Genomic DNA, 21,568 nt, shown 5'->3' with positions numbered 1-21,568 from the left:
AAAAGTAGCCATTCAATCACTTTCTGTCACAGGAAATTGTTTGAACCAGGGAGGAGGAGGTTGCAGTGAGCCAAAATCATGCCACTGCACTCCAGCCTGGGCAACAGGGTAACAAGACTTTGTCACAGAAAAAAAAAAAAAAGGTTTCAATTTAAAAGTCCAGTCAAATTATCAACGAAGTGTGAGGGGAAAAATAAAGGACATTTTCTCAGAAATTTTTTGAAAAAGGAGATTTTTGCTGCACAAGCATACTTTCTCATACTTTCTCTTTTCTAAAACAAATAGACAAAAAGTCATGAGATACAAGGAAAAAGCCCCACATGGACAAGAGTTGAGGGAAATTCCCAGGGTAAATGTGAAGGAAACCCCTACAAGAGCAGCTGTGTAGTTACCCTAGAGCACAAGTATGCACACTGTTTCCAGGAAGGAAGTGTCCAAGAAAAAATTAAGTACTGGATAATCTGATATTGTTAGCCATATTGAGAAAAGTGTTACAATTCAGTCGAGGAGTTTACATATATAAAAAATCAAAATTTTTAAAAAAGAGGTATTTATTAAACTAGCCCAAGGAAAAAAACCTTACAATAATAACATTTGGGTAATTCAACTCCAAAAAATAATAACTAAGTAGTTCTAATAATGCAAACCTGGAAGGATGGTTTATCTGCAAACTGTGATAACTGTTGGAAGATGGGGCAAGCAAAGTTTTCCTGCGTGTAGCATGGTGGGGGTTGGACAAGTATATTATGAGGATGTCTAAAAGAGTTAAATCCTCTTCTTCCATAGTGGGCAATTGACCCTAAATTGAAAAATCAACGTGTGTCAGTATCAGCAGACTATTTAGGAACATGACAGTAAATACTAGAATATATGTGCTGGCCTGAGAGGTGGGAATGAGGCAGTGCAGGAGGCTTCTGTTTTTCACTATATGCTTTGTCACACATTTTTAATTTTTAGCCATATGATGTTTACTGTGATAGAGAAAGAAATGTTTTAAATTCACCAGATTCAAACTTTGGTGACTTGCCTTATTTCAAGTGTTTTCATCTAAGGTATAAAGTAGGCTCCTGCTGGTAGTCACCCTTGGCCCTGTCAGCTATTCCACAGTATTTTCAGGGCTCATAATATGCCACCTACTGTTCCAGGCACCAGGGATACAACAGAAGAAGGACTGTGGGTGGCTGCATTTTACAGACAGAGCTTGTTAGTATGGATGTAGGGAAAGATTTGAAATCAAGGAACTAGATGGGTGGAATAGGGGAGGATGTACAAAATCAAGAGCTCTGTTTGGGGCAAAATATGTTTGAGATGCCTACCAAAATCCAAATAGATATGTCAACTAGAAAGGGACATACACGTCTGTACTCAATAAAGACATCAGGACTGGAAATATAATTTGGGACAGACAGGCATATAGATTAATTATAGAGATAATGGCTTTCCAAACTCCACATGATCCCTGTGCTCCAGAAAAACATGATTCTGGCAATGAGGGTCTTATTCTCCCATTAAACACTAAAAGCAGGCTCAAGCTCACATGATCAGAAAATGCCAGAATGTTAACCAAGGATTCTGATTGTCAAAATCTGACATGAAGGAAATAGAAAAATTTTTTCTGTAGAAGTCTTCTAAGGCTTTACCACTGCCATCTATTAAATTTAAAGAAAATTAATAGGGAATTATAGGGCATTAACAGTATGAAACCAATATTTAGATCCCAGCTGCCTACCGTTGCCATGCGTGCTTTACGCAAATAGGTAAGAAGGTCTCCTCCTTCCATCAGTTCCAGGATAATGTATTGGGGTTCATTCAGCAGACAAACCCCAAGCTGCTTCAGAATGTTGGGATGATTAAACCTGCTGAAAGGTGGAAAGACACAGGATGACGAGACAGAGGCAGGAGTACTAGCCCCTTGGACTCTTTATGGGGCACAGCAATTCTTTATCAATAGTTTCCTTTGAAACCCCTGACTGTCTCTAATCCTTCCTTTTCCAAATACTGGTTTGTGTGCTTACCTTAAGGAGGTAATACAGCAACCCCTAGTGGCCGTGAGTATGGATAAAATCGGTTGGTTTTTACAAGAAATAACATTTGCATTAAGCATATTTTGGAAAAGAAAGCAATTTTGACTAGTAGCCTCCTTGAAAAGATATTGTAAAACATTATGCTTTGGGTCATTACAGGCATGAAATATATCTTCTCCCTTTCAGGAAAACAACTCAGAAATGCTGATTTGGCTAAACAGTTTTGTCAAGACATTAAACCAAGTAAGCCCTAACCTAATATTTGGAACCCAGAGCTTGAGACCCAATCAACCACTGCCTCAAGTTTTCCCTATAAGATGTGATTGAGCAGTTTTTATGACCACAAACTCAAAGTTGCAGACAACTTTACTAGGACAAGGGATATTTTCATTGACATTACAGCATTTGAGAGAACTCTTTCTTACTGGGTATACTTGACCATTATCACACATTTAGATGAACACAAGCATGTCAAAAGCCAAACAGCTTCAGAAGTCACTTGCAAAACATTCTCCTTGTTGAAGATAAAAGAAAGGAGAACCTTTTGCCTGAGAAGTACCTATACCCAGGTTTAGAAAATTGACTTCTGGCGCTCTGCAGATGTAGTCCCATTTAAATGTTTGAACCATGTTTGTTTTCGGCATGATCTGTTATGTCAGGTCATTTTGGATGTTAAAAATAAGTTGAGCAGACTTAAAACTTCTTACTCATATCAAGAGAAAATTATTTCAGAACTACCTCATTAGATGTGCCTCCTTCAGAAATTCAATCTTTTCCTGGTCTGTGGAACCCTTCTTCAAAGTCTGTGCAACATAAAAACAAGTCAGGAATCAGTATAGCAAACATTTCTGTGAGCTCAGTAGGTTAATGGAGATTGCTCTGTTTGTTTTATAATATCTACCCTGAAAGCTGGAAACAGATCGTAGATAAAGCATGTACATGCATTATGTAAACCTTTCAAATGTTACCTCCTGTTATTGCTAGTAGAAGAATATGCAAGATAAAAAGTTCTAGTAGTATTTACACAATGTTCCTCCAAAAGGTAGAAATTTAATTAAGAGACCAAGTTTTGTTGTTTAGGCCAATTTCTTAATTTTCACAATGTTCTCCTCAATAGGTTTCCCCTGACTCCTTGGGTTCAATTTATTTCTTGGAGGTAAGGTTCCCAGTCCCAAGCAATTGATCAAAGCTACCAATGAAAACTGTGTTCTGAAATTCTCCAGCCTCCATTGGAAACTGGGGTGGTCATATAACTCAGTGATGGCCAATGGTATATAAGAGAAAAACTGCTGAGGCAGGGCAGGAGGTTTGAAGACTTTTGCCTTCCTGCACATGTGCATTTTCCACCATCTTTGCCCCTCCCCCCGGCCTGAATGAAAATGTGATGCTTGTCTCTTTGGCAGCCATCTTGGAACAATGAGGCAGCAAGCGTGAACAATAGCCAAGATAATTTCCAAGATACTGGCTCTGACCTGACATTCTATCCTGAACCAAAGCCAGCAATCATCTTGTTATTTGAGAAATAAACATTTGTTTAAAACAGTGAAGATGGGAGTAAGTTAAAGAACTTTTGAATTACATCATTTGGAAGCAGACAGAAGTTTGCCAACTTTTCTAGTTGTATAGCTCACCCTCAAAACAATATATTTCTAAAAAGCAGAGATCAGGATACTGCTCAATGACATAAAAGATTCATCCTCCCGCCGGGCGTGGTGGCTCACGCCTGTAATCCCAGCACTTTGGGAGGCCGAGGCGGGTGGATCACCAGGTCAAGAGATCAAGACCATCCTGGTCAACAAGGTGAAATCCTGTCTCTACTAAAAATACAAAAATTAGCTGAGCATGTGGCGCGTGCCTGTGATCCCAGCTATTCAGGAGGCTGAGGCAGGAGAATTGCCTGAACCCAGGAGGTGGAAGTTGCAGTGAGCCGAGATGGCGCCATTGCACTCCAGCCTGGGTAACAAGAGCAAAACTCTGTCTCAAAAAGAAAAAAAAAAGGATTCATCCTCCCTTTATCAAAGGAAAGTTTTACAAAAATATAACAGTATATCCAGTGCTTCCTTAAAAAATACATTAAATACACCATGATAAATAATCATGTAGTCCAAAACTGACAAACTATAGCCTGTGGGCCAAATCCAGACTGTTACCTCTTTTTGTGTAGCCTCTGATTTGAAAATGGTTTTTCCATTTTTAAGTGGTTGACAAAGTCAAAAGAATACTATTATTTCATAAAACATGAAAATGATATGAAATTCAAATTTTAGTAATCATAAAGTTTTATTGGTACATAGCCACACTCATTTATTTACATACTATCTATGACAATAAGATGGCAGAGTCTGTACGGCCAGCAAGTCTAAAATATTTGCTATCTGCCCATTTAAGAAAAGGTTTGCTAACCCTTGGTCTAGTACCTTAAGAATGTGTTTTACAGCTCCAGTTCTCTTATGGCATATTTGAAGGAAAATGACTGTCTGATAGGTCTTAGCTAATTAGTAGCCTTAGAGGTAATGCAAAGCCTGGAGATTGTTGGTTACAGACAGTGTTCCTATTTAGGAAATGTTTCTTTAAAATGTGATTTCTATAGCTACGGATAGGCTTCGACATTCTACCAGTGCTCTTTTCAACACTTTTGTTATAATTATATCCATGTCAGTCCTTGTAGATATGGTGATATAATGTCTCAAGGAGTTCTAAGATCCAGATTACCTTCACTGCTACTTTGATTTCGCCACTTCCAACTCCTAAGATGTCCACTGCTGTTCCTTCATACACTTCTCCAAAGGCTCCACTTCCCAGCAAGAGACGCAGAGTCAGTTTTTCCCGAGGGAAGGCAGGAAGATTTTCAATCTCCTCTTGCGTTGGAAGAGTACTGTAAAATAGTAACATTTTTGTCTCCCCACCCTCCACATATACAGGGTATACAAATTTGTGTTGGTATTGGTAATTGTGTTTGAGAGAGAAAGAAATGTCTCATGGCTTTGCGGCACTGTGTGTTCTATGTGACATGGTGATGTGGAGCTTTGTGACCCTAATATACTTTCCTATACTACCACCTTTTACCCAGTCAGAGCATGATAGTCCACTTAATTCTGATAAAAACATACATGTGTATGCATTGTCTCAAGACTTTCATTGTTACTTGTTGTGTCAAAATTAGTAGATATTAACTTCTACAGATTACCAATTTGTGTAAAAAGCTATTGCAAATTAGTACAAATGCATCTGGGTTTATAAGCTTTTCTTTTAACTATTTGACACATGTGACATCTTATATAAAACAAAATTTACTACGACCAAAAAATATCACCCCATCACCATCGGGTTAACTTTAGAAAGCATAGTTTCTCACTTGGAACACTACAAGATGGTGGAAAGCTGCTATCTTAAAAATGTTTTCAGTTTTGAATAGAGAATCTTGAGTAGCAGATATTTGCTCAAAGGAAAGTCACCTTTTTTAAACACTTGATTTAGATCACCTTTTTGTCTACTTCAAATCCTTTGTTTTTACACCTTGCATTATACATTTCTGAAAGCAAGGCCTATGACCATGTAATTCCTTTTTGCACAGATCCTAATATAATAAACCTTTGCATAAGACACTTGAATATTTTCCTTAATTATGATGACAACAGAAGTTTGAAACTCATCAGTCTTATGAAGGTTTTGTGGGCAATTATCATACACCTTCTGAAATGGAGTAAGACTGACTTAAGGCTGACCATGTACACAAGGTTCCTGAAACTTCTCTCCTCTCAAACACTGCCCCCAGGTGAACCAACCATGTTATCATCTGTTCTCATCAATGTAGCATTTTTTTTTTCCTTCTGTCATTTGTTTTTGAGCTACATAATAAAACACTGGAAAATAATGGACTTTCCTGTATTTTTCTTATAACCACATAATTTGCCATTCATTCCACATTTGAGAGTGGAAGAGGAAGTTATTAATAAATAGGCCAGAAAAATGGGTATAAACCATGACAGTCCTGGGCAATGCGGAATTCATAGGCACTCTCATTGCTGTTGCCCACCCTGTGCCTATGTGCTCTGTAATGACAGCCAGAGCTACGTACTGTATGGCATAGCAGGCATTAGCCAGGCCTACTCCGGCTGCCAGACCTCGCAGTTCAGCCAACTCTTGGTCTTCGTTTATAAGCACTGTCGGCCCTTCCCTGGCGCTTTTTTGATTCTTTAATCTTCTATGCCAGACTATAGAGAAAAAAATGACATAATTTACAAAGCAAAATATTGCTTCTTTATTTCTTTGGAAATGTTAACAGTGCATTTTAAATGTTTTTATGTAAGAACATTATTGATAGAATAGTTATAAAAGTTTTCATAATCTGATTTTAAAATATGCTCATAAAAAAACTAATTAAATCCCAGTAAAAAGCCATATAAAAGCACACGAATCATACTACATCACTTTTAATCTCACTTTTTAAAGTTTAACATATTTCTTACTGTTATAAACAAATTAAAGTATCTTAATATTAAAATTAATTTGTCAAAATCACCCATAAACTTGAGTCAAAATAAATAAAAACAAACATAATTATTAATGAAAAAAATCATTTTTGAGTTCAGTCATATCCAGGTTATACTCCTCAGTAGAAAAGGAAATGCTTTCAGTGTAATGGCAATTTTTTTTTTTTTTTTTGCAGACTACAAGAGTGTATATCTTTGTTGTTCATATATGCACACTCAAATATGTAGAAAAAAGTATTGGAAAGAAGCTTACCAAATGTTAGCAGTTGCCTGCCCTAGTTGTAGAATCATGAGTGATTTGTATTGTCTTCTTTATATAATAAGCAGTATTAGTTTTATGATAAAGAAAATGTTATTTTTTAATATTAAAATATAATTATGCCAATAAGATCATTCATCTCTACTGGAATATTGGCTTAGAAGTTGAAAATAGCAAGTGTGCTTTGAGAGCTGATCATTAAAATTTAAACTTAATTCCACAGTAGCTTTCATACGCAAGAAATTAAAGTTTTATTCACGTGAAATTCAATTTGAGGGACTATGCAATGAAAGATCACAAGTACCCTTACTAAATTAATTTTTCATACTTGAAACGTTCTCACCACCTTGTTTCACTTTTAAATGCCCAGTGTAAGCCCACATCCTCAATGATGCCTTCTGAAACCTCTACGACTTCTGCTGATCTTTCATATCTGAACTATAAAGACCAATTGTGCCTCTCCATGAGCGCTCACTCTATGCGCTGTCTTCTTTATTTCATCTGCTATTGTCTTTTGTTATTATTTAACACATATCTTGCTATTTATCTTTCCACACAGGCATGTCTTACCTCCCTCATTAAATGACAAGCTCCTGAGGCCAACAGCTGTATTTTATAGGCTTACATTTCCCTGTACTCCCAGCAGAAGCAGAAGACTAATGTTGTAGATTAGATATGACCACTCAGAAGCAAAAGCTGTCGACACTCATTTTTAACACTGTCTTAATTTTATAAGTATAACCATTGAGTGCCCTCAGCACGATACAAATTTTCAAATAATTGAGACTTTCTGTTATTTTAATGACTCAATCTTTGCTCATGCACGCACACACTCTTACTAGTAAAACCACATGCACTGCTGCTAAAAGCAAAAAACTGAATTAGCTTAGCTAGACTCAAAAATTTGTGAATTTTCAAACAGGAATAAAGACCTTTAAGTCCTGAGAAAGTCAGATATCCATAGGATGTCTTGGAAGCACAATAGGTTGTCTGAAATTATCTCATGTTCATCCACTAGAGTTATGAGTTTAAACAATGATGATGTACAAGAAAGCAAGCAAAGGTCAGCCGAGGGATTCTTCGTGTAATACTCCTTCCCAGTAGGAAAGCAGACAAGCAGTCAAGCCTATATGCCAACTGCCAAATATACTGCAGTCATATGCGTAATTCTGGAGGGGCTGGCTTAGTGGCACAAACATCAGCTGTGCAATACTTAGACTCTCTGGAACCACAGGTTAAAATCCTGGCAGGGTCAGCTGAAATTTTTAGCTTTCCAAGTTTGCTAAAGGAGTTTCACATATTGTCTGGGTGGAACCTTTGAAAAAAAATCTCAAATTAGCTTCAAAGTGCTCTCATATAGACTGTGACTCCAATCAGTTTGCAGAAGAAAATCAAGATTTAGAACACAGTAAAGTGTTGGCTTTCTTTATCCTGAGAGTTCAACTTTATGTTTGTGACTTTTCCATCAACTTTCCCTTGAAGCTTACCCCTATTTGTGAACAAAATAAGCCACAACTTTCTTAATGTGTTTGAGTGTTCTTTTCTGGTAAGAATCATGACCTTTTTTAAATGATTCAGTGTGTTGGGAACTCTAAACAGCAGCAATAGACAGGGGACCATATATCTTATAAGCCAAACCTGGACAGTTTGAGGACTGAAAGAAAATGCTATTAATATTTGTGCTGAAACTGAAATAAAAAAGAATGTATGATCACCGTGATAACTAAAAGTCCAATACTTGACCATTCCTTTGAGGTTGTCACTGCATTTTATCATCATTAAAGTAAATCTTATTTAAAAATAGCTTTCTGTCTACCTCACCTAATTTTTCTGCTTTCCTGGTTATTTGTAAATGAGCAGAGATTTGAAATAAGCAAATCGGTTATGTGAAATTCGCAAGAGTGGATCCTACAAGCCAGAAATGGATCTTCTGCAACAGAGGCCTTACTCATTCCAAACCAGCCTGTCTGCTTAGAAACCAAAACTATCCCAACCAAAGATTGTCACTGGCCTCCCATTAATCCTATATTTTTTTCTGTACCCAGGGTTATTTTTCTTTTATTTATTTCAAACTATAAGCCACAAAACATTTGTATGCAGCCAATCCAAAATAAATAACGTTTTAAAGAAAGCTAAATGTTGGTGCCCTTGTAAGTAGTTTTATCTAAAGTATGCCATGAAATGTACATTTTTTTAAATAAAATAGTTATGCCTAGATCAGAAAACAATTCACAGAAGTTTGTGGTTATGAATGTATAACCAAAGGTAACCTTATAAATTTTATTAACTTAATCAGGTAATATTTCATGTGGGAGGTTAGAGCAACTAAGAGATAAACCGATCAGGTGTGATTAAGTAAACAGTTTGTTGCTTATTTTTAAAATTTGATTATACTTACCAAAGGTCAGTGAGATTGTAACAGTCAGAAATATTCCAACTATAATACTAAGTATGAAACTTGTTTCTGGTATCCAAAAATCAACTAATGACAAAAATGAGAAAAAGAAATTAATTCACAGATTAAAGCTAAGTAGCCCCAGTTCTACCTAGGCACATAGAGTAATACGGCAGAGCTGGCTGCTACTGGATTTTTGCAAGCCAGTTGTTTGCTAGACAGTTGGTAGCTTGAAAGCATCCATACAGAGAATATTTATGCCATGTGGAGCCAAAATCAGGGAGTTTTTGTTGTTGTTGTTGTTTTTCAGAGAGCTAGTTTACCAACAAACTACTGGAATATATCCACTCAATCTTCTATTTTAAAATCACTGAGGACACACATGTTTATCTTTTTAATATATTTAGAGCCAAGAAATCTCAGTCTTCATATCAAAATAGTTGGCATTATTATTTTTTATAATATCTTCATACATATTCAATTTCATGGATATTAAACTGAGGAATAAACACGGTAATTTCTCTTAGGCAGTTTTAGTTGTGTAGAGGATACAAACGTAGGCCAGAGTCTGGCAAGCTGCGGCATGAAGACCAAATCTGGCTATAGCCTGATTTTGTACCCCCTATTAGTAATGAGTAAGTTTTACTTTTTTAAAGTGTTATTTGTAAGAAGAAGGAGAAAGAGAAGAAGAAGAGAAAAGGAAAAGAAGAACAGAGATCAGATGTAGCCTGCAAAGTCTGACATATTTACTATTTGGTTCTTTTCAGAAGAAGTTTGCTGAGCTGGGAAGCAAACCTCTGTATACAACTAACTATAGACAACTAACTATAATACAAATAAGAATGATTCTGTAGACAACTAACTATAATACAAATCAGAATGATTCTGTAGACAAGTAACTCTAATACAAAGAAGAATACAATAGGTTTTATATAGCATGTGAGTGCATAAAATGCAATAATTCATTTGACTAAGGAGCATCGGTTAGGCATTTGATGAGTTCATTTAAGTCTTGAACGACGAGAAGAATTTCAGTTGGCAGAAAATGAAGTAAAGGACATCCCAGCCAGGGAGCACAGGGTAGGTGGTAGGGACCTGTATTCTAGGCTGAGGCAAACACAAGGCCAAAGAGCAAGTGACATAAAAGTTTTTTACCAGTCTGATGTGGCTACAGCACAGACATAAATATTGGAAAAGATAGGCCACAATTGGAGGACAAATTATGGGAGAGCTTACATGCCACAAAGAAGTTTGTAGTTGATTTTGAAAGCAGTGAATGGAGAGCCATTGTGGGTATTTCAGAAAGGGGTTAAGTAACCCAGCTTGTGCTTCAACTAGACTTCACTGTCTGCAGTATGAGTAAGCTAAGGGCACAGGCAAGAAATGACAATTTAAATTAAGAAAGCCAAGGTGGAAAGAGGAAGATAAGAACTCATCAGAGAGAAATCAAGATGGCAAAATCAATAGGACCTGATGACTGAGTACAGGAAAAAATCACATGTGGCACTGAGATTTCCTGCCTATGTGATTAGAAAGACAATATATCATAAGCTAAAATGAGATACACAGTGGAAGAGGCAGCGATTGGGAAAGAAACAAAGGTCTTAGGCCTGTTGCGTAAAATGTGAGAGTGGCAATGAGGCTGGTATAATGTGAATAGAAAAATAAGGCTGCATAGAACAGATTGTGAACAGCCTTGAAAGCCTAGTTATGAGCATGGAATTGATGCAGTAGGAATTAAGGGGGTAGCTAATTATTATTGGGAAGAAAAATGACATGACGATGATGTTTTAGAAAGATCACATCACATGAATGGAATACTTTAATAGTTTGGATAATAAGATATGAATGTGTGTGTGTGTGTGTGTGTGTGTGTGTGTGTGTGTGCATACACACACACACATATTTAATCATTGTTTATTGCTAATGTTAAGAACGTACTGATATTTACTACTAAACCTTTAAGTAATAAGCTAGCGTGTAGTCAGACATGGTAACATACCTCCAACTAATATAATATTCTCACTGATTCCACTATATTCACCAAACCCTAGATTATTTGCAGCTACTACTCTAAACTGAAATATTCCTTTCAGATTTTTGGACTTCCATGTGCAAATGCTACTGCAGGATCCATTAAATGTCATCTTCCACCTTAAATTCTGGTTCTGTGAATTATTTGAAGTACTCTTTCTGCAAAAGAAACAGTAAAATGGTAAATATAGACATATACATGACAACATACATGTTATTTCTAGTTGTTCATAGATCTTCTTGGTGACTGAACTCCAGAGAGTGTCCTTTGGCACACTTTATCCTTGACCTCATTCCTCTCCTATAATCTGGCTACAGAACACAGTGTGGTTTTATAGTGATCCTAGTGAGGCATGGAGCCAACCAACTCAGCCCACCAAGAAAGTTGTGAATGATCAGTGGTCAGGAGAAAGCTGAGCATCTTTTTCCTACTAATTGCACAAGCAAACTTTCTTCAGAATTCTAAACCTATAAGACAATTATTCCATGATTTTTAATTGGGAAGTTTCCATTTTCTTAATTTTCCATCTTTTACATTATTTGTAGTTTACTTACACCATAATGGATAACATACAGAATACAAAATTGATAAGGAAGGTGTGACAGTTCAGCTACCAAAGTTATCATTGTATCTGAGATTCTGAGGTTTGTTGCTTCCTTTTGTATTGACCTACACCCTACCTCAAAGTCAATCCAATTGTTTTTTTATATGAAACATGGAAAGAGCACAAGGGCTGGGTTCAAAACATGTAACTGGAATGACTTTTTACAGAATCATCAAAAGCAAGCTCAAAGTCTTCCATTTATGTCTTCTCTAACAGTGAAGAACATTTCGAGTTTTAAACTTTTCAGACCTGGCACCAATAGTTTCAGGACTTGGCACCAATCCACAGTAAGCTTGGGATACATGAGAGAATCTGGTTCTGTTCCTGTGAATTGGCTCATTCTTCTGAAGACCAACAGACAGTGAAGACTGGCCCTTATAGGAGGCAGAGGAAGGGTAAGAACATGAGGAGCAACAGGACAGCAGAGTTGGTCACAGTTGTTCCCAGGAGCTGAGGGTCCCTTTAAAGACCATCCTGAGCAAAGCATTAGGACAGAGTGTTTTTACACATTTTGTGAAGTCTCACGTTCAGCACTGGCAATTTCATTGTTTAACCAAACAACTCTGATCCAAAAGAAAGAGGCCCTTAAGAATTTGTGAGGTGGCTTTACACAGTGGCCATTGAGAAAAGAAAGAAGAATTTTTATATCAGTTGAGCACCTTTTATTTACAACATACTGTACTGGGGCTTTACATAATGTTCTTTCTATTCACTGAGTCCACAACAACCTAAAGAGATGGAGATATTATCAGCTCCATTTTACAGATGAGGAAACGTAAGTTCAAAAAAGGAAAAGAACAAGGACTTAAACATGGTTTGTGTACTGGACAGAGTCATGTCCTTCCAGAATTCATGCCCACTCAGAATATTTTATGTGACCTTATTTGGAAATAAGATCTTGAAAAATGTAATCAAGTTAAGATGAGATCATAGCAGTTTAGGGTGGACCCTAATCCAATGACTGGGGCTCTTATAAGAAGAGAGAAAGTTAGACTCAGAGAAAACCTTGTGATGAAGAAGGTGATGGTAAGAGTGATGCATCTACAAGCCAGGGAATACCAGGGACAGCCAGCAGATGCCAGAAGCTAGGAGGCAAAGATGGATTCTTCCCTAGAACTATCAGAACAAGCACAGTCCCACTGACACCTTGGTTTCAGACTTCTTACCTCTAGAGCTGTAAGAATAAATGTCTTCTGTTTCAAACCACCCAGTTGGTGGTCCTTTGTTGTGGCAGCCCTAGAAACTGATAAGGTTTGTTCAACTCCCAAGTTCATGCACTTGGCACTTATACTACCCTATCAGCATGTACACAGAGTCTAACTAGAGTGTCCCGACTGGGGGACTTATTTTGAGATACTGAAGTTACAAAAATCATTTAGTTGCCCCATAGTCCACATCCTGACAGTGAAGACCTGGGGCAAGGAGTATGCAGAGTATTTGATGGAGTCATTTTAGTAGCACTTAAGGTGTTACTCAGGGTGACACACTAAAGAGGCCTTAGCAAAAATCTGATGTGCGACTTGACTGATGAACATAATTACAGTCACAAGCCACCAAGATAATTCTGCAGGTTAGAATGTATTTCACTCTGCATGAAAAGAAGTAATAGAAACTTCAAGGAGATTTCAATTAGAAATATGGTCAAGGGAATTCTCTAGTATGAGCAGGAACATTTTTTAAGGTTATGGGAATGCCAGAGCCAGATGAAGCAAAAATAGACCTAAAGATCAAGGTGCCAGGACTATAATTATGGAAGTGACTTTTGTCCTTGGAACTTCTTAAAAGACAGTTTCATAGTCCTGTGAGAGAAGTGTCTTTGGAATTTGGAATTCTCCCCTCAAGTTGGCATGGAATCAGCCCTTCTGAGCCAGTTATGGTTCACTGTGCTCCCCATACTGGCCAGGTCTGAGGCTGTTCATCAGTGGCTGGTTTTCATCGGTGGTGTGTTTTCAGTCCCTGGAAACACACGGCAAACTACAGTCTTCACAACGAACAGAGAATCCTGTGTGACCTATATGCTTCAGACCAATTTGGAACTTGACCTAATTTTACAGTACGAAAAATATCTGCTTCATTGCCAATTCTCCCTAGAAAGTATTCACCTTGCTAAAGCAAATTATCTTCAGAAATTTACATGCCATCATCATTTAACATTAAACATCAGCTAAGCTTTTTAAACAAAACTGATAAAGTAAATATTGGCTGCATGAGCCTATAACCAAACAATTTCCGTAAAATGTCAATGAGCAGTTACATATTTCTGAGAATGATGAGATCTGTTTTACAGTTAGCGTGCCAAGACCAACCTCTAGGAATTGAGCAAAGAACATAATGATGCATGTTATGCATTATTTAGGTCCTTAAACTAAAGGTCTTTGTGTTTCTATATAAACACATTTTTGTAAATAGTGTTACTTTTGATCACTTTATAAATAACTGCTTAGTTCTCTGTAGTTTACAAAGTACTTTGCAAACACACATACCTTATCTCAAGGATATAGTATATAATCCTACTTCCATTATCTTCAGCTTTCTCCCACTGTATTGAATTTTTATTACCTTCTAGTAATTTGGGAATGCCTGGTTTACTTGGGACTCCAGCTTTGAAAAAAAAAAGAAAATATTGATTGATATGTTTGAAGTATTAATCTTCTGCATTGAAATCTTTCTATAGAATATGTTAAGGGGAAAGAACAAATAAGATTAAAGAAATATTCATAGAGGTGGGACCAAAGAAGCAACTGCATTCAGAGGCTCCCATTGAAAAAACTGTAAGTGTGGGAATCCTTCACCAGCAACCAAGGTATCCAGATTCTTTCATCAAAATTGACTAGAAGGCTGGCAAGAGCCACAGAGAGAAGGAAGAGCAGTGTAGTGCAGGAGCGGCCCACCTAAGAGCCACATGGGGAAGGTCAACTCCCTCCCCCAGCCAAAGGAGGTGGCCGCGAGTGAGCCGGCTACCCAGATGGGGAAACTGCTTTATCCATGGAACTGAGCAACCCGTAGATGGGAAGATCCCACTTGTGAATCCATGCCACCGAGGCCTAGCATCCCAACCCAGAATGTGCAGATTCTTATGGCCTCTTAGCTGAAATCTGCATAAGCCTACAGAACTCCCTGGGGGAGGGGTGACCAGCACCGGCTTCTGCTGCCTGCTGTCTAAGCCCTTTGAGCTCCTTTGGGGCAGAGGCAGCAGCCAGCACTGGGACCGCCAACTGCCAAACACGCTAATCTCCTTGGGTGGGGGAAATGTAGCCCCCATTTCTGTAGCTCCAGGCTGCACTTTTCCCCTTCTGGAGCCAGGGAGGCTGGACAGCTTGGTCTCAAAACATGTCCCCACACCCCAACACACCAGCTGTGGCAGTCAGCAGCCAGAGTGCCTCTTCAGGGCTAAACCTGACCCATCCTTCCTCAGTGGGTGGGGCTTCCCTGCAGGATCTCCAATAACTCCAGCCAGAGGTTCAGGGACAGAATTCAAATCTCCCTTGGCCTCAGCTCCTAGAGGGAGGGGTGGCTACACTCTCAGACTTAGCCTCTCCTCCTGGTAGTTCTGAGGAATCTGGGAAGCTCAGATAAGTGGGTTTCCTCCCAGTGAAACACACCCTTTCCACCAAGGCACATAGTGCTTTGTTAAAGAGGTCCTGCTCCCGGTGCCACCCAAGTGGGTGAGACCTTCCAACAGGGTTGTCAGGACACCCTATACAGGAGTGATTCTACTGGCATCAGGTTGGTGCCCCTTGAGGTTAGAGGTCCCAGAAGAAGGAGCAAACTCCCATCATTGCTGCTCTCCAGCCTCCTTGAGTAACATATCCAGGCGTGGGAGCAAATCAGATGAATAAGGCCTGAAGTGAACACCCAGCCAACTGAAGCAGCCCTATAGAATAGGGACCTGACTATTGAAAGAAAAACAAATACAAAGTGACAATAACAGTATCAACAACAATAACAACAAGGCTCTCCACAGAAAACCCATCCAAGGGTCTTCAGCCTCAAAAACCAAAACTAGACAAACTCACAAAAATGAGAAAGAATCAACAAAACAAAGGAATGCTGAAAACTCAAAAGGCCAGAGTGCCTCTTCTCCTCCAAATGATTGAACTGTCTCCATCAAGGGTGCAGAATTGAGTGGAGGATCAAATGGATGAACGACAGAAGTAGGCTTCAGAAGATGGGTAATAAAAAACTATGATAAGCTAAAGGAGCATGTTCTAACCCAATATGAAGAAGCTAAGAACCTTGATTAAATGTTAGAGGAATTGCTAACTAGAATAACCAATTTAGAGAGGAACATAAACGAACTGATAGAGCTGAAAAACACAGTATGAGAGCTTCATAAAGCATACGCAAGTATCAACAGCTGAATCGACCAAGTGGAAGAAAAGATATCAGAGCTGAAGACTACCTTACTGAAATAAGACATGAAGATAAGAATGGGGGAAAATGAATGAAAAGGAATGAACAAAGCCTCCAAGAAATATGAGACTTCATAAAAAGGCTAAACCTACGATTGATTGGAGTATCAGAAGGCGATGGAGAAAGTGGAAACGAACTGGAAAACACACTTCCGGATATTACTCAGAATTTCCCTAACCTAGCAAGACAGGCCAACATGCAAATTCAGCAAACACAGAAAACACCATTAGGATACCTCATGAGAAGATCAACCCCAAGACACATAATCATCAGATTCTCTACGGTTGAAATGAAGGAAAAACTGTTAAGAGCAGCAAGAGAGAAAGGCCAGGTCATCTACAAAGGGAAGCCCATCAAACTAACAGTGGACCTCTCAGCAGAAACCTTACAAGCCAGAATAGACTGGAGGCCAATATTCAACATCCCTAAAGAAAAGAATTTTCAACCCAGAATTTCATATCCAGCCAAAATAATTCCAAAAGTAAAGGAGAAATAAAATCATTTCCAGACAAGCAAATCCTGAGGGCATTCATCATCACCAGGCCTGCCTTACAAGAGCTCCTGAAGGAAACACTAAATATGGAAAGGAAAAACCAGTACCAGCCACTGTGAAAACATACCAAAATATAAAGATCAATGACACTGTGAAGAAACTGCATCAACTTGCATGCGAGATAACCAAATAGCATCATGGTAACAGGATCAAACTCACATAGCAATACTAACATTAAATGTAAATGGGCTAAATGCTCCAATTAAAAGACATAGACTGGCAAACTATATAAAGTGCCAAGGCCCATTTATGTGCTGTATTCAGGAGATCCATTCTACATGCAAAGACACATTCAAGCTCAAAATAAAGAGACTGAAGAAAATTTACCAAGCAAATGGAAAGCAAAAAAAATCAGGGGGTTGCAATCCTAATCTCTGACAAAACAGACTTTAAACCAACAAAGATCAAAAAAGATCTTTCATTGAATAAAATTACAAAAAAGAAGGGCATTATATAATGGTAAGAAGAACAATTCAACAAGAAGAGCTAACTATTCCGAATATATGTGCACCCAATACAAGAGCACCCAGATTGATAAAACAAGTTCTTAGAGACCTACAAAGAGTCTTAGACACCCCACACAATAATAGTAGGAGATTTTAACACCCCACTGTCAGTATCAGATAGATCAACAAGATCAACAAGAGAGAAAATTAAAAAGGATATTCAAGACTCAAACTTAGCTCTGGATCAAGTGGACTTAGTAGATGTCTACAGAACTCTCTACACCAAATCAACAGAATATACATTCTTCTCAGTGCCACATGACACTTATTCTAAAATCTGCCACATAATTGGAAGTAAAACACTCCTCAACAAGTGCAAACAAACTGAAATCATAACAAACAGTCTGTCAGACCACTGTGCAATCAAATTGGAACTCAGGATTAAGAAGCTCAATTAAACCCACACAATTTTATGGAAATTGAACAACCTGCTCCTGAATGACTCCTGGGTAAATAAAGAAACTAAGACAGAAATCAAGAAGTTCTCTGAAACCAATGAGAATAGAGACAGTGTACCAGAATCTCTGGGACACAGCTAAAGCAGTGTTAAGACGAAAATTCATAGCACTAAATGCCCACATCAGAAAGCCAGAAAGATCTCAAATCGCCACCCTAACATCACTGTTAAAAGAGCTAGAGAAGCAAGAGCAAACTAATCCAAAAGCTGGAAGAAGACAAGAAATAACTAAGATCAGAGAAGAATTTAATAAAATAGAGACATGAAAAATCCCTCCAAAAATCAATGCATCCAGGAGCTGGTTTTTTGAATAAAATAACAAATAGACTGCTTGCTGGACTAATAAACAAAAAGAAAGAGAAGAATCAAATGGACACAATAAAAAATGACAAAGGGGATATCACCACTGACCCACAGAAATACAAACTACCACCAGAGAATACCATAAACACCTCTACACAAATGAACTAAAAATCCAGAAGAAATGGATAAATTCCTGAATGCATACATCCTACCAAGACTAAATCAGTAAGAAGTTGAATCCCTGAATAGACCAGTAACAAGCTCTGAAATGGAGGCAGTAATTAATAGCCTACCAACGAAATAAAGCCCAGGACCAGATGGATTCATAGCTGAATTCTACCAGAAATACAAAGAGGAGTTGGTACCATTCCTTCTGAAACTATTTCAAACAATTGAAAAGTAGGAATTCTTCCCTAACTCATTTTATGATGCCAGAATCATCCTGATACCAAAACTGGGAAGAGACACAACAACAAAAAACTTCAGGCCAATATCCCTGATGAACATCAATGTAAAGATTGTCAACAAAATACTGGCAAACTGAATCCAGCAGCACATCAAAAAATATATCCATCACAATCAAGGTGGCTTCATACCTGGGGTACAAGCCTGGTTCAATATATACAAATCAATAAATGTAATCCATCGCATAAACAGAACCAAAGACAAAAACCACCTGATTATCTCAATAAATGCAGAAAAGGCCTTTGATAAAATTCAACATCACTTCATGTTAAAAACTCTCAATAAACTAGGTATTGATGGAACATATCTCTAAATAATAAGTGTTATTTATGACAAACTTACAGCCCATATCATATTGAATGGGCAAAATCTGGAAGCATTTCCTTTGAAAACTAGTACAAGTCAAGGATGCCCACTTTCACCACTCCTATTCAACATAGTATTGGAAGTTCTGGCCAGGGCAATCAGGCAAGAGAAAGAAACAAAGTGCATTCAAATAAGAAGAGAGGAGGTCAAGTTGTCTCTGTTTGTAGACAACATGATTTTATATTTAGAAAACCCCATCATCTCAGACCAAAAGCTTCTTGAACTGATAAGCAACTTCGGTAAAGTCTCAAGATACAAAATCAATTTGCAAAAGTCACAAGCATTCCTTTACACCAATAGACAGCAGAGAGCCAAATCGTAAGTGAACTCCCATTTACAATAGCTACAAAGAGAATAAAATACCTAGAAATACAACTAACAAGTGATGTGAAGGATCTCTTCAAGGATAACTACAAACCACTACTCAAGGAAATGAGAGAGGACACAAACAAATGGAAAAACATTTCATCCCCATGGACAGGAATAATCAATATCGTGAAAATGGCCATATTGCCCAGAGTAATTTATAGATTCAATGCTATTCTCATCTAACTGCCATTGGCAGTCTTCACAGAATTAGATAAAAGTATTTTAATTTTATATGGAATCAAATAAGATCCCATATAGCCAAGACAACCCTAATCAAAAAGAACAAAGCTGGAGGCATCATGCTACCTGACTTCAAACTATACTCCACGTAACTAAAACAGCAGGATACTGGTAGCACAACAGACATATAGACCAATGGAGCAGAACAGAGACCTCAGAAATAGCATCACACATCTACAACCAGCAGATCTGCAACAAACCTGACAAAAAGAAGCAATGAGGAAAGGATCTCCTATTCAGTAAATGGTGCTGGGAATACTGGCTAGCCATATGCAAAAAACTGACACTGAACCCATTCCTCATATCTTATACCAAAAGTAACTCAAGATGGATTAAAGACTTAAATGTAAAACCCAAAACCATAAAACCTCTAGAAGAAAATCTAGGCATGGGCAAAGACTTCATGACAAAAACACCAAAAGCAATGCAACAAAAGCCATAATTGACAAATGGAATCTAATTAAACTAAAGAGCTTCTGCACAGCAAAAGAAACTATCATCAGCGTGAACAGACATCCTACAAAATGGAAGAAATGTTTTGCAATCTACCCATCTGACAAAGGTCTAATATCCAGAAGGTACAAAGAACTTAAACATATTTACAAGAAAAAGACAAGCAACCCCATCAAAAAGTGGGCAAAGGATATAAACAGACACTTCGCAAAAAAAGACATTTACACAGCCAACAAACATGAGAAAATCTTAACATCACTATCATCAGGGGAGTGCAAATCAAAACCACAATGAGATACCATCTCACAACAGTCAGGATGGTGATTATTAAAAAGTCAGCAAACAATATCGTGGCAAGGCTGTGGAGAAATAGAAACGTTTTACACTGTTGGTGGGAAAGTAAATAAGTTCAATCATTGTGGAAGACAGTATGGTGATTCCTCAAGGACCTAGAACCAGAAATACCATTTGACCCAGCAATCCCATTACTGAGTATATACCCAAAGGAATATAAATCATTCTAATATAAAGACAAATGCAAACACATGTTTATTGCAGCACAATTTACAATAGCAAAGGCATGGAACCAAGCCAAATGTCCTTCAATAATAAACTGGATAAAGAAAATGTGGTTCATATATACCACGGAATACTATGCAGCCATAAGAAGGAATGAGATCATGTTCTTTGCAGGGACATGGATGAAGTGGGAAGCCATCATCCTCAGCAAATTAACACAGGAACAGAAAAACAAACACTGCATGTTCTCACTCATAAGTGGGAGTTGAAGATTGAGGACACATGGACACAGAGAACAACACACACCAGGGCCTGTTGACGGATGGGAGCTGACGGGAGGAACTTAGAGGATGGGTCAATAGGTGCAGCAAACCAAAATGGCATATGTAGACCTATGTAACAAACCCACACATTCTGCACATGCATCCCATTTCTTTTTAGAAGAATATTTTTTAAAAAGAAATATTTTGATATAAGTACATATTTTTAAATGAACATTTGAAGTTTTTATTAGTTATGGATTTGATGAATTAGTGGTCAGGTTAATAATATATCACGACTTAGCACAAAATAAATGATAAATGCAAATAAAGAAAATTATACGTTTTTGGAGCATTTTCCCTCCATTCTTTTTTTAAATCTTTTTAGTTCTAGGGTACATGTGCAGGATGTGCAGGTTTGTTCTATAGGTAAACATGTCCCATAGTGGTTTACTACACCTATTAAGCCATCACATAGGTATTAAGGCCAGCACACATTAGCTATTTTTCCTAATGCTCTCCTTCCCCCCACTCAACCCTGACAGGTCTCACTGTGTGTTGTTCCCCTCCTTGTGTCCATGGGTTTTCATTGTTCAGTTCTGACTTATAAGTGAGAACATGTGATGTTTGCTTTTCTCGTCCTGTGTTAGTTTGCTGAGAATAACGGCTTCCAGCTCATCCATGTCCCTGCAAAGGACATGATCTCATTCCTTTTTATGACTGCATAGTATCCATTGTGTATATGTACCACATTTTCTTCATCCAGTCTATTGTTAATGAGCATTTGGATTGATTCCATGTATTTGCAATTGTGAATAGTGCTGCAGTGAACATACACATGTGTGTATCTTTGT

General features: G+C 37.9%; 1 protein-coding gene across 7 annotated transcripts in view; it reads right to left on the bottom strand.

Moving 5' to 3' along the window:
• Positions 1 to 21,568, bottom strand: part of ROS1 (ROS proto-oncogene 1, receptor tyrosine kinase) — a 128,755-nt gene that overhangs the window by 25,677 nt on the left and 81,510 nt on the right. For 6 of the 7 annotated variants that reach the window (XR_012517199.1, XM_010349304.3, XM_039467904.2 and 3 more), the window contains 7 exons: positions 14,294 to 14,411; positions 11,174 to 11,364; positions 9,175 to 9,258; positions 6,103 to 6,238; positions 4,737 to 4,899; positions 2,763 to 2,827; positions 1,730 to 1,859 (listed from right to left, as the gene is read on the bottom strand). Coding sequence is in view for 6 of the 7 variants with exons in the window: in XM_010349304.3 (XP_010347606.2) it covers positions 1,730 to 1,859; positions 2,763 to 2,827; positions 4,737 to 4,899; positions 6,103 to 6,238; positions 9,175 to 9,258; positions 11,174 to 11,364; positions 14,294 to 14,411 (887 nt within the window). In the remaining variant the exon portion in view is untranslated. The remainder of the gene's footprint in view (positions 1 to 1,729; positions 1,860 to 2,762; positions 2,828 to 4,736; positions 4,900 to 6,102; positions 6,239 to 9,174; positions 9,259 to 11,173; positions 11,365 to 14,293; positions 14,412 to 21,568) is intronic. The other variant, XM_039467903.2, reaches the window with a different exon arrangement.

Source organism: Saimiri boliviensis, chromosome 4, assembly GCF_048565385.1.
Source record: "Saimiri boliviensis isolate mSaiBol1 chromosome 4, mSaiBol1.pri, whole genome shotgun sequence".
NCBI lineage: Eukaryota > Metazoa > Chordata > Mammalia > Primates > Cebidae > Saimiri > Saimiri boliviensis.
Note: the sequence above shows the minus strand (reverse complement) of the source record. Positions and strands in the feature narration are given on the sequence as shown.